Here is a 13,989-nt window from a genome sequence, read left to right as displayed (position 1 = left end):
GGCTGAAAGAATATTTGAATTGAAGGTTTTAATTATAACTTTGATCAGAGATGTGCGCCAATAAAAGTTTTCAGTGCTGGTGGTAACTGCAAACCACAAGCCTAGTCCTAATTGCCATAGAATCACAGAATTGTCAAGTTGGAAGGGAACCCAAGAGTCATGTAGTCCAATGTCTTCCAATGCAGGAATCTCAGCTAAAGCATGGTCATGGGTGCTATAATGAGCACATTGTGTTGGTGGGATCTTATTTTTTATTAAAACGAACAGGGAGAAAGAAGCTCTGTGGGCATGCTACAGTTCCTATGTATGTAAGTAACGGCTGAATCAGGACACCTCTGAATATTTCTTCCTTCAGACAGAGGCTTTTTTTATTTTTTTACCACCATCAGCAACACATTCATTTTGTAACTTCAGACAGCGAAAATGCTTAAGTTGAGGTTTGTTTTTTATTTCTTCAAACTAGCTATAAGCCACCTTTTAGGGCAACTATCTTCCCAAAGAAGCCTTTTATTTAATAGTAAAATACAAAGCAAGAACCAACTGATTACAAAATATCACCTCTCCCTTTCAAAATCATTAAAACCAGCCACGATAAAGAATCGACTCGGACCAGCCTAATAAAACCGGTTTAGAATCAGCTAAAGCTTTACAGACCTCCCAACCAATTAAACCTCTATATAACCACAGCATCTTTACTCAAAGACCATCTGAAACAAATGGTGAGACTTGCGTTCCAAATTAAAGGCTGGCAAAGAAGGAATGAATTCCATAATTGTGAGGCCACCACCAAAAAAGCTTTCTCCCCCATCTCTCTTCTCCCCAGCCTGACTGATCATACAGGCAGGCATACAAGGAGCATCTTGGATGCTGTCAGTGCAAACCATGTAATATCAGTGTCGCAATAGCACAATATATTGAGATGGTGTCATATTTATTTTAATTAGCTACATTATAAATCCAGCCAATTAAAAACAAAGCAGTTAATTGAGTATAATAACTTTTTAATTGGTTGACAGCCCTGGCAGCAATTACCGAATTTGTCAGATTTATGCTGGATATTTACTTTGAAGTGCCACAGGAAAGAACGTTAACCTGCTCAGCAGGCAAAATCTGGCAAATCAAAGTAGACAGGATCGTTCTCAAACCTCACAACCCATCTCAAATTGACATCCATTTTGTGAATGCTACAAACTGTGGATGCAGAATTCACACATCCTCCTTAGCAGCTTTTATTGTTTTATTGTGTGGTTGTTTGTTTTTTACTGTTAGGTCTTTCACTCGCTTTAGATGGAACTGCAAATCTTATCCAAGAATTGACAGACTAATCCTTGCTTCTTGCTCTGACTAGACTGCAGCGAGCCACACGGCTGTCACACAGTGGTTTGCCAAGGTGATTTGCACGACCTAGCTATATTTACTCACATCTCATGGTCCTTTTTGATCCTGGCTTCTTTGTGGACTTGATAAGCAAGGGCAAAAGGGAATAGTTATCTAAATGAGGGACACTTATATCTAAATGGGTAGAGGGCAAAAGCAGCATGATGCAGAAACTCAAACAAAATGTTCAGATGGTGTCGCCTGGATTCACTTAAAATGTCTTCAGAAGTATGTCTTGCTTGAACATGAAGATAATTCAGATGTTGCTCTCCGTGGCTTTAGCTGTTGTAGGACTCAGATATGTCTTGAGGAGAAAGAGAGAGAGAACGCACTTCATTATGGACAATATAATTGCAAAGCCTTTATAGGCACTCTTCAGTTGCCTGCATCAAGGCAGTCTTTCTTTCTAGGCTTTCCGTTTCTTACCTTACACTTATTTTACAGTTTGCTCACTTGCCCTCTGTACCTCCCTTTGACCCATTATATCATCCACTGTCTATCTCTTCCTCCGTGCTTTCCCTTCAGACTGTTGGTTTTTATCAGTAAGTTTTATGTTACTTACTCTTTTGTATATTTCTGTGACCTTCCTCAACCCTTGTGTTCTAGTGGCATTTTATTTCTCTCTCTCTACAGCTTGCTCCATCAACCTATTCATGCCCTTGCACTCACGGAGTTCTCTTTTTGTGGAAGCTTCTCTTGCCTAGTATTGCAGGGATTCACCATGACCCAGGGGTTCCACTAAGTCACAGGTGGGAAACCTCAGGCCCAGGTGTGAACATAGCTTTTACTGTTGGGACTCTCCCAAAGCCACACACACTACCCAGGCCAGACCCCTCATCTGCCCTACTTTGCACCCTCCTTTTTTGCTTTAGCCTGACTAGAATGTATCCTTGAACTCTTTAATAATACAGTGGTACCTCTGGTTACAAACTTAATTCATTTCGGAGGTCCATTCTTATCCTGAGGTACCACTTTAGCTAATGGGGCCTCCCGCCACACTGCTGCCGCACGATTTCTGTTCTCATCCTAAGGTAAAGTTCTTAACCCGAGGTACTACTTCCAAGTTAGCAGAGTCTGTAACCAGAAGTGTTTTTAACCCGAGGTGTTTGTAACCTGAGGTACCACTGTACCTCTTGCTTGCCTGGATAGAGGATAGAAAAGGATATGTGAGTGTATATAGAAAACAAGCCAAGAAAGTTGCCAAAAAGGGCGAGTTAACTGATTTTAGACTTAAAACATAGTCGTCTTAAGTGAATAACATCCAGAGAGATTGATTGCCTGTGTTCCTTATGTCAAAATGTGGTCAGCATTTGCCTCCTGCATTTGGGAGGCTTTCCTACTCATTCTTCTGAGTCAGGGCTCATTCTGTTTCCAAAGTCCTGTCCTAATGGCTCCAATGTTCAAAATGTCATCTCACCTGCCTGCCTGTCTTTTCTTCTTCCCCTTCTCTCACACCTACTTCCCTTCCCTTTTATTTGTGTTTTACATTGTAAGCCTTCTGATAAAGCAGATGTGTGTGCTTCCTTTGGTTGCAGGCACTATATAAATATAATCAATTATTCCTCATTAAAAAAAAGACTGGGCTAGAGCTGAGGGACTTCTGGCTGCCATCAATGGAAGTAGGAGATCAGTGCCACACATGACACTAGTAGATGAATCAGCAGGATGGGTCTCACAAGAAGACAGAAGTTTCTAGTGGTGACGCCCTTTCATTTAAAAAAAATTGGGAATCCCTAGACTCAGTTTAGAAAAGTTTTATTTATGTCGTGTATGAATTGTTTCCCATAAAACACCCTGAAGCGATTGAACAGTAGATTATAGTTAAGAAGTGCTCTAGCACTTTCTATTGTACAAAGTGGTCAACAATTCTTCGCTCGCCTTTCCTCACAGGAGTCTTGGAGCAGATATCCCAGGCAAACAATAGGCTGCCCATGTCCCCTTAGTGGGCTTTGTGCTTCATCAGGGCTATGAAATGAAACTCCTCACATTTCATTCATTATATCAGCACATGCTCAGATTGATTAGCTGTATAGGTTATGACAACCCCTCCATGTGCCTTTCCCACTGAAAACATTGAGCAAAGCAGAACTGTCATTAAAATCATAGGCCCATTTCCTTTGAGTGTTGCATAATTGTGTTTTAATTGCATTTGACTCTATTATACTTTATGTTGCTCTTACACACACACACACACACACACACACACACACACACCAGCACTCTGTGGGTGCATATATTTGGCTGGTATAAAGAGACATAAACCCACAAGCTCTGGAAACAACCGAATGATCAAGAAGCTGAAAGCAAGCAGGTAAATCCAATGTAAATCCATTGGGAGCCCCATGTTAGGCAAGATATGCATGTAATAAAGGGAAAGATTTAAGGTATTTAGAAATAGTTCATACCTAAACCTGGCAAATAATGAAAATATACCACTTAGATAATATATGAGAATGACAGAGTCTACAAAATTCAGTTTTCTGGAGAATAGTTAACTATTTCTGGAGATTTCCATGAATCTACTCACATACATTTTGCCACATTTGAATGAAAGACATCAGACAATGACAGCTGTGTTCTAGGCTCTTACTATTATTGTGCAGCAAATATGATTAAACGAGATCAGGGCTGAATGAAGTAGGTAACGTGTTTAGTTTCTAGGGAGGTAACTACGTTCTCTATTCTATTTATTCCATCCTCTGCCGTTCCTTGGGAATGTTTCAGCTGCTTAATGTTGACATAATTCTGTAGCCAATTGGGCCATTGTGTAGTGTAGTAGACGTACCAGCTTCTGGAAATACTTTAATTCGTATTTGTGCCAACATTTTTCTTTGGCCCAGGCTCTTTGTTCTTACAGAAAATTATCTTGAGGGAGCTCATTCTGTCTTAAGTTTTCAAAGGAAGAACAGCAGGTCAAGGAACGTTGTAGTTCCAAGGACAATTGACTCATTCTTCTGCCCCTGGTTTAAGCCTTATGTTTGAAACCTTTCCCCTCCCATTGTCTCCCACCCAAAGGCTCAGCAGGGAAACAGATTTGTGATTCAGTATGTGAGTTCAGCTCCTAACACGCTTGTCTAACATGCTAAGCTCATCCCAATTCAGATTATGCTGTATCCTTTGAATGGCATTACGAGCTCATCTGAACCTATATCGTTTCTGTTAGTTAATGTTCTGGCATCCTCTTTTGTGCATGTAGCATTTGCCATTTGTCTTGGTTTTCATTTATCACTGATGTGACAATAATAGTGGTGGGCAGCAGATTGACAGGGAAGATTGAATAAATAGATTTGCATCACTGAAAGTTTAATCTTATTGAAGATGAGCAGTTGTAAACATAGGCCAAAAGACTCTCCCTTCCCGGTATGTTATACTAGAATTCCCAAATCTTCATCCCCTGGGGCAAATAAATAAATCCGCACATAGAAAAGAACAGATACAACAATAACAATTTGCTCTCCTAGGTATGTCACATTTTTGACAAATACATGAAAATTTTAATTAAATATAGTACTAAGTGGTGCTAAATATAGAAGCAGAAAAAACTTTTTCCCTACCAAAACATGTAATGAGATAAAGATAATACTTTGCACATTTATTGGGGAAAGCCCATAATATAATTTTCAAGCTGTAATAAAGTCTGTTATAGATACAGATATTACATATGCTTTATGGCATTCATTTTACAATGTTGCTTTGGAAGGGTTCTAAATTACTTGACTAATTATCCTGCAGCTCTAACCAATTAACTATATTATGTGTAGGTCATAGCATATTGCATGTTGTGGAAATTCATTGCTTTGGATATGATGTACCTTGTGATGTGCTGTATACCATGAGCTCATAAGGAATTTTAAATAAGACTCATACGCAAGTTATATTTTCCTTGAAGTAAACAGTGTCTCTTCATAGCTGGGAGTGAATTGTAGAAGGACCTTGTTTATCTGTTGTTGATCCCTTGTTTCTCTGTTGTTGATTCAATAATAAACATGCAGGGGGGCCAGTTCAAAACTAATGAGGATGGGAAAATCAAAGAATGGGAATTTAAAATTCACTTTGTTCTTTTATGCCTGAAATTTTCAATTCCTTGAGGACCATTCTTTCCTTGCAAAAAGTCATTCAGCTTACTTTGCGCAAGACTTCAACAGAATTCTTACAATATGACTGCATTAAGTATCAGACCCATGAGCTTCATGAGGTCCGTAGTGTCCTTTGCTTGCCAACCAAAACAATTTTACGAAGGTTAAGAACAAAAAATAAAGAAGTGGAACTTCATCTCCACTTGCGATCTCATTCTGCTTTTTCAAATCTTGGATTTCCTGTTTCTGTTAGAACCAAACAAGACATCCAGAGAAGGCAACCAATTTATTGTTGTTTATTTATTCCATTGATCTAGGTAGCAGATCTTTGTTTTTCCTTTTAAGTGGATACAGAGAACAACTATTTATTCTAAAGTTAATTACGTCCCTCACCAAAAGGAAGCTGAGCCAAGGAAAACTACATTTGGTAGTCTGATTGTGAGGGTGGGGCAGACGCTTGGAATTTAAATTAGCAATATGGGCATGAACAGCAACGGTCGGCCAGCATGCCTGAGAAGCCATTCATTGCCTACTGTCTGCTAATGGAACTCACAGCAGTAACAACAGGATAAGGGGGATTACACAGAGGCCCTTGACTTAGAGGTGAAAGAGAATGTTGCAACAAAAGATTGGGCACTGACTTTTGAGCCAGAACCAAGATGGCTCAACAGCTTGGCAGAGACATTCTCTGTTAATAAAAGAATCTGACAGGACATCTAATATGTACGTCCTGAAACCCAGAGCATGAAAGCCTGTAGTTCAGGTGTTTTTTGGTGTTGTGTTTGCTTGCCTGGCTGGTTGCAACAAGTCAAAATTTCTTCCAGGCAACCAGGCAAAGACGGTTTTATCAATAGGAAAAGTCTTTTTTTCTTTGGCAGCCTGAATGCACAATATGACAGATGATATGCAAGCTAGTAAAAATGTTGATGGACTTATTTGTAAGGTGGACATAGTTAGTGTTTTTGTAACAGTGAAATTTCATGGTGGTGCCTTAATCCTACCATACTGGCGAGTGAACCATGATCCTCTGAAACACATGATGGCAACAAAGACTCAATCGTTCCTCAGATTGTTTGTTCCTGTAGTCCAGTGTTCTTCACGAAATTATCTGGTGTGGATTTATAGATTATAGTCCCCAGCCTGCTCCATCTTTTCAATTACCTACTGCAGTTCCAAACAAGTTTTTACTAATTCAAATTAGTTTAATCTCATATGAACTACTTGTGCTTTGTACCTGTGGTTGCTTGGTGTTGCCTGGTTTTAGCCAGTTGAAATAAAATAACTTTAAAATTTCAACTTTGAACAGTGCAGTGACTTAAAGTTCTCAAATACAATGTTCAGCCTGACTAGTGTGTTAGCCAGTATTTCTCCCTAACACTATTACTTTTATTTTTAATTAGAGGTGTGGTTTGGAGGTTACATATATGTGATTATTGTTGTGTTCTACATGCACAGAATACCTCTCACAGTTTGGTGGTGTGTCACTGTGAAATGACACCAGACCAGCTGTTCTAAGTTGCAGGGCTTATATAACACATTTCACATTATTCACACTTATTATTCTGGCAGATGGCTTCATTTTTAACATCCTCAGTTTGTTTTTACTTGTTAATGTTAACCCAAGCATGTAACTAGAGAGAAGACAGCTGTCTATAATATGTATAGGTAGCTTTGCATATGTAATAAGAATTGGAGAGAGAATATGGCCAATCTTCAAAAGACAATCAGATGGTTAATCAGCCAAAATAAATATGGTTAGTGGATTTAATGAGGCCTAAGTAGCTTTGCCATAGCAAAAGAAACTTCAGGAATTTTAGAGGCCCATCCATAGACTGATGGATACAGCTATCTCCCCAAATGTCACCTTGATCGTGGAGGAGACTTTTATTATCTAGAGCTATATTGCTGCTTGAAGGGGGGAGAATCATTGATGGAATATGTTGATGTGTGTGTGCTTGTGTACAAGCGCATACAGAAAGGCAAAATTTGACTTTGTGGTGGTTTCTAAGGGAAGATGGAGAAGACAGTTCTACCACCATCAATCATCAAAAGGGGACCATATGCCTGTGTTAAATCTCAGAAGCAATGTCAGGCATAAATTAAAGGCAAGAACCTTAAGATGGTTGCAAACACACTTTCTTAGATCTGTATCTAAATCTTCTCTCTCTCCCCCACCCCCCACCCCTTTGAAGCATTTTGTTCTTTTATCTTCAAATAAGCTGATAAAAGGAGAATGGGAAAAGTGTAGCCGCTTGGGTCTTATGGATTAGGTATAACAAATGACCCTTTCTTTGCACAAGAAGTTTTATTTGCATATTTTGTTTCTATCTAAGTTTTTTCCCATTATTTTAGCTTAACTAATAGCACAATCTAAACTATGTCAACTCAGACATAAGGCTTATTGAATTTAATGGGGCTTACTCCCAGGTAAGTGGGGTTAAGGATTGCAGCCTAAGTGGGCAGGTCATGTTACAAATACATTTATTTTTAGTTGGATTATGCCCCCACATAACTTTCTCCAGATAGTTAAAACTCTGATCTACAGCAGGGCTTTAATGTAATATATCTTATCGGTTTCTTTCTGGTACAAGCGTGAGAGTATCCATCACCCAATGTAGGCTCCACGTTTTCCAATTCTGAAAGAATTCCCTGACAGCCTACATAAAATTAAGCTCTCCTCCTAACTTATCTCAGCACCGACCTAAACAAATTGTGTTGCTGTTTAGCTCCTGATAAATCTTGAGTCTTGTTCTAAATCACTTCCTAATTTTAATGAGCTTATCTATCAGGCTTTGCCAGCTTTTCACTCTCCAAGATTGCCAAGCTGATAAAGACTAAAATTGTTTATTATTACACATTATTCTCAAGAAGCAAAACTTTCTTTCCCCATGGGTTTTTGGGAGAAACGATTGATTTCCTGCCGCAGTGTGAAAAGTTTGACCTTTATAATGTGGGCAGTGATTACAAGGCCAATAAATGACATCATTCTATTTAAACCTTTAGGGCAAAGAGCAAAACTTATCAGCTGTTCCCATTTATGCATCTGCTGATTTCTGGAACATGCAAGCTAACAGAGACATATAAAATTGTATGGAAACAAATTTCATTTTTTGACATTTCTTCTTCTTCCTGAGTGTATTATGTCTACTTACATTATTCAGTGTTTTGCTACAGTAAAACTTGGCATTCATTATGTCTTCCATGAAGTATTAGGAAGGAATAACTGGCATTTAGTGATTCAGGAGAATGTGGACCTATATTTAGAGACCAAAGGCTTTCAGCACTTTTCTCACTTCAGCATTATAGCACCACATTTACAACACTTGTAAGAATTTTTATAACTGATTTTTGGGGGCCCTAAATAGACCCTTGGGGCAGCCAACCCAGCCTTCCCCCCCACGAATTCTTATTTTCTAATGGGAGGGTCTCCTTAAAATGTGATTGTTCTGAACAGCTGCAGCCAGATAACTTCAGTTGTCCAATAACCTCTGCCGATCAGAGAAGGAGGAAGTGATGGACGGAAGCTGCAGCTGCAGCTTGGAGGAAGGATGGGGGAAATCCCATAATTGATTGTAAGGAAGCTGCAGCTAGCACAGGCAACAGCTTTTTAAAGGGACACCAACCCTCTCAATCAGTGAGAGCCCCACATTGCAGGTGGGGAGGTAGGGGATGAGTCTTCCAGAGACACACATCTTCCTGCTTGGAGGCCTAAGTGGACATGTGTTGTCCGAAAGGATGGGGATGGGGATGGATTGACAGTACTAGCTATCTTGCTGATAAAATTGCCCCAGAACCAGTGAGCGACATTTTTTGTGTTAGGGGAAAGTATGCTAGCTAGGAGAATATATTTGTATGTCCCTATGAGTTGCTTTTCATAGAGCAAAAGGGGTGGGGAAGGTGACTAATAGTTTCCACAAATAGCAAGTTCCATACTAGGTAGACAAGGTGACTGGGGAAGGAGTTCTGAATCTAAATGAATACAACAATTGAAAAACTCATATGGTACCATTCCTGTGTAGTGAAATAAACATCTAGGGCAGCCAGAATTAACAGAAAGTAGCTGAAACTTCCTGTGCAGCCTAGGAATGTCCAACTGCTGTTTTATTGAGATGTTGTTCAAGAATCTCTTATAGTTCTGTATTTCAAGCAGAGCTCTGTGTTCCAGTGGCACCAGGGCAGTGACTTAGCAATTACTCTTTCTCTCCAGGCTTGTCCATATGGGAATTTAATGTAGATTTAGTGCTACTCATGCATGCAAGTTTTTTGTAGCATCCTCATCAAAACACCAGCCTGTACTCACTCTCCCCCACCCCCAATTTAATATGGATTTTTCCATTAGACAGATAATCCAATAAGCAAAAATAACTTGTTTATCATCCAAAGTCATTGTTAAATGTGAATTCCCCTTAGCACTTTTTGGAGGTGGGGTGGGCCGTTTGTCATGTGCTTGGCGGCATTTCATTGGTTCTCTGTCACTACAGCCCTGCTTCCGTTTGCTGCTTACCTGAGGACAACGAAGCCATTTTGTTTCACTCTCTCACTTGAGAGAAGAACATGCCCTCCAATATATTCACGGGAAATCTGCTTAGCACACTGCCCTGTACACAAATTAAGAAATTTAAACCCAACTGTTTGAGAGAGAACAGTTAACCAGCCCCTAGTTAATTCTGTTTACAGATGTACATTTTAACTGAGTTTGCAAATTAAGAGTTTATCTAGTCCTGGTTGTTTGCACACACAACTTTTCTGCTCCTTTTGAAAATTCACTCATTTGTTTTATTTATTTCATTCAAGCCCACCCTTCCTCTCGAAGGAGCCTAGGGCAGCAAACACACAAGCAACGAAACAATTAAAACATGGTAAAAACAATTCCAGTATAGATGCAGATGGGGAAATGTGTCTCTACCTTTTCCCCATCTCATAGGGACAATTTCAGCCAGTAGCTCATCTGGCATCTAATCAAAATTTGCGCAAGTCAGTTCACCATCGTGAAACCTGAACTTGTTCTCTGGCGGTAGCTGAAGCAGACCCTTTCTCAGTATTTGAATCCAAATCATGGATTTAAGCAGTGCCTACCATGATCTGTATGCTGCACGAACATCCCGGTTGCAGCATCTTGCCAATATCAAAACTGTCACCAGAAGAAGAAAAGGATACAATTTTCTTTTCCATTTCTGGCAGGTTGTGTAACATCAATAATCTCCGCTGGGTATTATGCTCTCCATAAGAGGCTTTTGTGATTGATTAAACACCTTAGCTTTGTTTTGGTGTTTAATCAATTGCAACAGCCGTTTAAAGCTTGGTGTATTACAAAGGAGAAGAGATTATCACTGAATTATTCCAGGGTGGAGTTGACTCTAATATTTGTGTTTTCTTTATTCTAATCATAGCTAAGGCTGCTAACAGCTTCCTCGCTGCTGTTAGCTTCTGTTATCTCCAGAGAAAGCTTAGCAAGGACAACCACTTATTAATACTCTGAACTTGCATAAACATTAAGGATGGTCTCGTGGTTAGAGCCTCAGTAGAGACGCCCTTCACCTAAATCCTTGTTCTGTTTTAGACTTCCTGAATGTTGCGCAAAGATTAGTCTCTCCCTTCCATGTTTTCACTGCTGAGTGAGGGGAAGGACTGCTGCAGATTTGTCAACTTGCAACCCAACAACCAAATACTAAGCAAATTGTTGAAATTAATATTGCACCATCGGTATGCTTTCAGTGCGTGTATGCTCACAAATAAATGAGAGTTCACAGTGAGGGGACGTTAGGTATAGAGCTCCCCATTATAGATAACCAGGGATAGATGGTGAACATTAGGACCTGCAGGGAACCAATGGTGCCAAAGCCAATGACGAGGAGAGCCATCCCTGATTGGTTTGTAAACAAGAAAGCAGACAAGTGGAGACATGCTGGGGTTGAGGAGCCACGGCCCATTTCTGCTAATGCACCAGCCTCCAATGAAGGTACCTTTCCATCCCTAAATTTAGCAAATCTGCAAAGCTTTGGGAATTTTCAGAGGCTCGTGTGCTTACTTAGTTTTATCAAGCTTACTTAGTTTTATCTAAACTGTTACTTCACACGTTTAGAGCGGTGTGTGAGTTTCTGCAGCATCCATGGCTTAACAGAGACTCCTTTGTGAAAGAACCAGCAAACTTCAATTTAGAAAGGGCTATCCATATGTCTGAGGTATTTCGTGTCATAGCTTTGAGTCCGGAGCTGGGTAGAGGAAAAACAAGTGGAAAGGGGAGGAAGAAGATGGAGGATCCATGTTCCTTCATCTTGCCCCAACTCTTTGGAAATAAGCTGGTAAAAGTTGTTTAGCAAGATACATCCCTTGAAAAACAAGGCCTGTTGCGAAGTTGCTGCGTTCCACGCTTCTCTTAAAAGCTAACTGGTCTTTTGTGACCCTTTTACAAAAAGTTTAACAAGACTTACAGTTTTTTGGTGTGAATTCTGAAATGGGTGTCAGTGGCGGAGTAACTGGATTTTGTACCTCCACTGAGATCAGTGTAACGCTTCCAAAAGGTCCTGGCGGCTCTAACCATTTTAAAGGCATTTGCTTTCCTGCGCTAACAGTCTTTCCTCCCCTTTTCTTGACGTTACCAAATGCATTTTTATTTTTGTTTTATTTTGTCTTTCAGGTATAACCCAACTTTAGTGTTTTGCAGCTATACCCTGAGCCAGCGGTTAGGAACTGAACCCTTCCCACCCACCACCCACTCCATGTATCTATTTTATTTTTATTTATATCTTTTGTCTGATAGTTCCACAAGCACTAATGCACAATTCAAATGCAGGCGTTATTTTGATCACCAAATTGTTTAGCACTTTATGCAGGAAAAACCGGTAGGCCACGGTCATGAAACTTCGAGAGGATGGCTGCTGGCTTCCTGTGGCAGAGCTGGTTGTTGTTGTTCCAAAAAAAAACCCTTCCCTCTTTCGCTCTAACCATTTTGTCTGTCTATCTTGTCTTGTATTCAGTTTTCAAAGCAATTCCATGAGGGGTCTCCTTCCTTCCTTTTTTGTTTTTCTTTTCTTTTAGTGCCTAAAAGGGAACAATATATTTTTTTGAAGTCAAACAAATATGCACACAAAATTTATAGGGTTTGAAATAAAATAAAAAGTCCGCAACTTTTCGAATGTCAAACTCAGAACCATTATAACTATTCCTCTCCTACTTTGGTTTATAGAAAAGGTCCATAAATGTATCCCTAAATACCCTGTAAGGTATTGTCCCATGTTCTGTATGAAGGATCTAGTCTGGGGGGGGGGACAAGTGACCTTTTCTCTTGAAAACAAGGAACTTTGTTTTCACTATCCAAAGATGAAGAGACACAGAATGTAAACATGAAAATGTATTGCTTCCCTTTGAAAGTTAATCCTATTCCACATTTTCATTAATGTTGGCTCATCTTCTTCTTAATTTTTGTTTGGTTGGTTGGTTTGCAAAGTATTATTTTTTTGCATGAATATGCAGAATAGCAATAATGTTTGGGTTGGTATTTTTTGGTGTGCAAGACTCTTCTCTTTCAGATCCAGTAATAAAGTGTTTTTAAGTTCATTGATTATTTTTTTTAAAGATACAGTATTTTTCAATTCTTAAACAACAACAAAACTCTGTGTCAGTGAATTGTTGTATGATTTTCAAGCCATCAGTAAGTGGCAACCACTGGGGGAAAGTTAATATCCTGTAAGAATTTCATTGTCTGCTGTTGCTAGGTCACCCCGGGACAGTAGCAGAAGCAGTGAGAAGCTGGAGTTGGAATTATCAAATCTCACGGCGGATGTCCTGGAATTACTGCTGGAGTTTGTTTATACAGGTTCCTTAGTAATAGATTCCGTCAATGCCAAAACTCTTCTGGAAGCTGCCAGCAAGTTCCAATTTCATACATTCTGCAAAGTCTGTGTGTCATTTCTAGGTAAGAATTCATGCTGTTTCTCTCTCTCTCTCTCTTGATTCCGAATCTCAGAATTTTCCACCATGTGCAACTCTTCTATAAAATTCGTGGTTAAATGTCATTTACAATAGGACAGACCACTATTTGTTTGTGGCTGTACTTCTGGTGCAGTGTGGTCTTGTTAAAATCACCGCACCTGAAGTACAGCTACCATCCAGTCATGGTGTGCTGCATTGCAAATAGTATTGCTTACTTGAGTGAATTGTGGACTTTTTACCAAGGCTGGGTGCACGCCTTGAGGCTGCAGAAGTACATTAAAAGCACTGGATGTGCTATTGGGCATCCTCCACAAGAATCTCAACTCGCATATAAAAGAAAATACAAGCGTCTGGTCCTTGCTAATACGCTAGGAAGTTTATGGGCAGTGTCCAATATAATCTCTGTATACAGAATAACTTCCTGAATAAGATGTCCAGTGATTAGGTATGGGGTTTCAGAGTCCTGCATATATGTCCTTCGCCCTTAATTTCCAGAAACATAAAGAAATTGAAGAGTAAATTATGTTTACTTCACGTAATATATACAGGTCACAGGGTGCTTCTTTGTGCATTGAGTATTATTATTATTATTATTATTATTATT

The 13,989-nt window shown here is 39.6% G+C and overlaps 1 protein-coding gene across 2 annotated transcripts in view; it reads left to right on the top strand.

Annotated features, from left to right (window-relative positions):
- Nucleotides 1-13,989, top strand: part of KLHL29 (kelch like family member 29) — a 407,375-nt gene that overhangs the window by 314,832 nt on the left and 78,554 nt on the right. The window contains exons 7-8 of one of the 2 annotated variants that reach the window (XM_053380852.1): nucleotides 12,091-12,174; nucleotides 13,169-13,368. In XM_053380852.1, coding sequence (XP_053236827.1) covers nucleotides 12,091-12,174; nucleotides 13,169-13,368 — 284 coding nt within the window. The remainder of the gene's footprint in view (nucleotides 1-12,090; nucleotides 12,175-13,168; nucleotides 13,369-13,989) is intronic. The other variant, XM_053380853.1, reaches the window with a different exon arrangement.

This window comes from Podarcis raffonei, chromosome 3 (genome assembly GCF_027172205.1).
Source record: "Podarcis raffonei isolate rPodRaf1 chromosome 3, rPodRaf1.pri, whole genome shotgun sequence".
Lineage (NCBI taxonomy): Eukaryota > Metazoa > Chordata > Lepidosauria > Squamata > Lacertidae > Podarcis > Podarcis raffonei.
The sequence above is the reverse complement of the archived record's forward strand: the minus strand, read 5'-3'. Positions and strand labels throughout refer to the sequence as shown.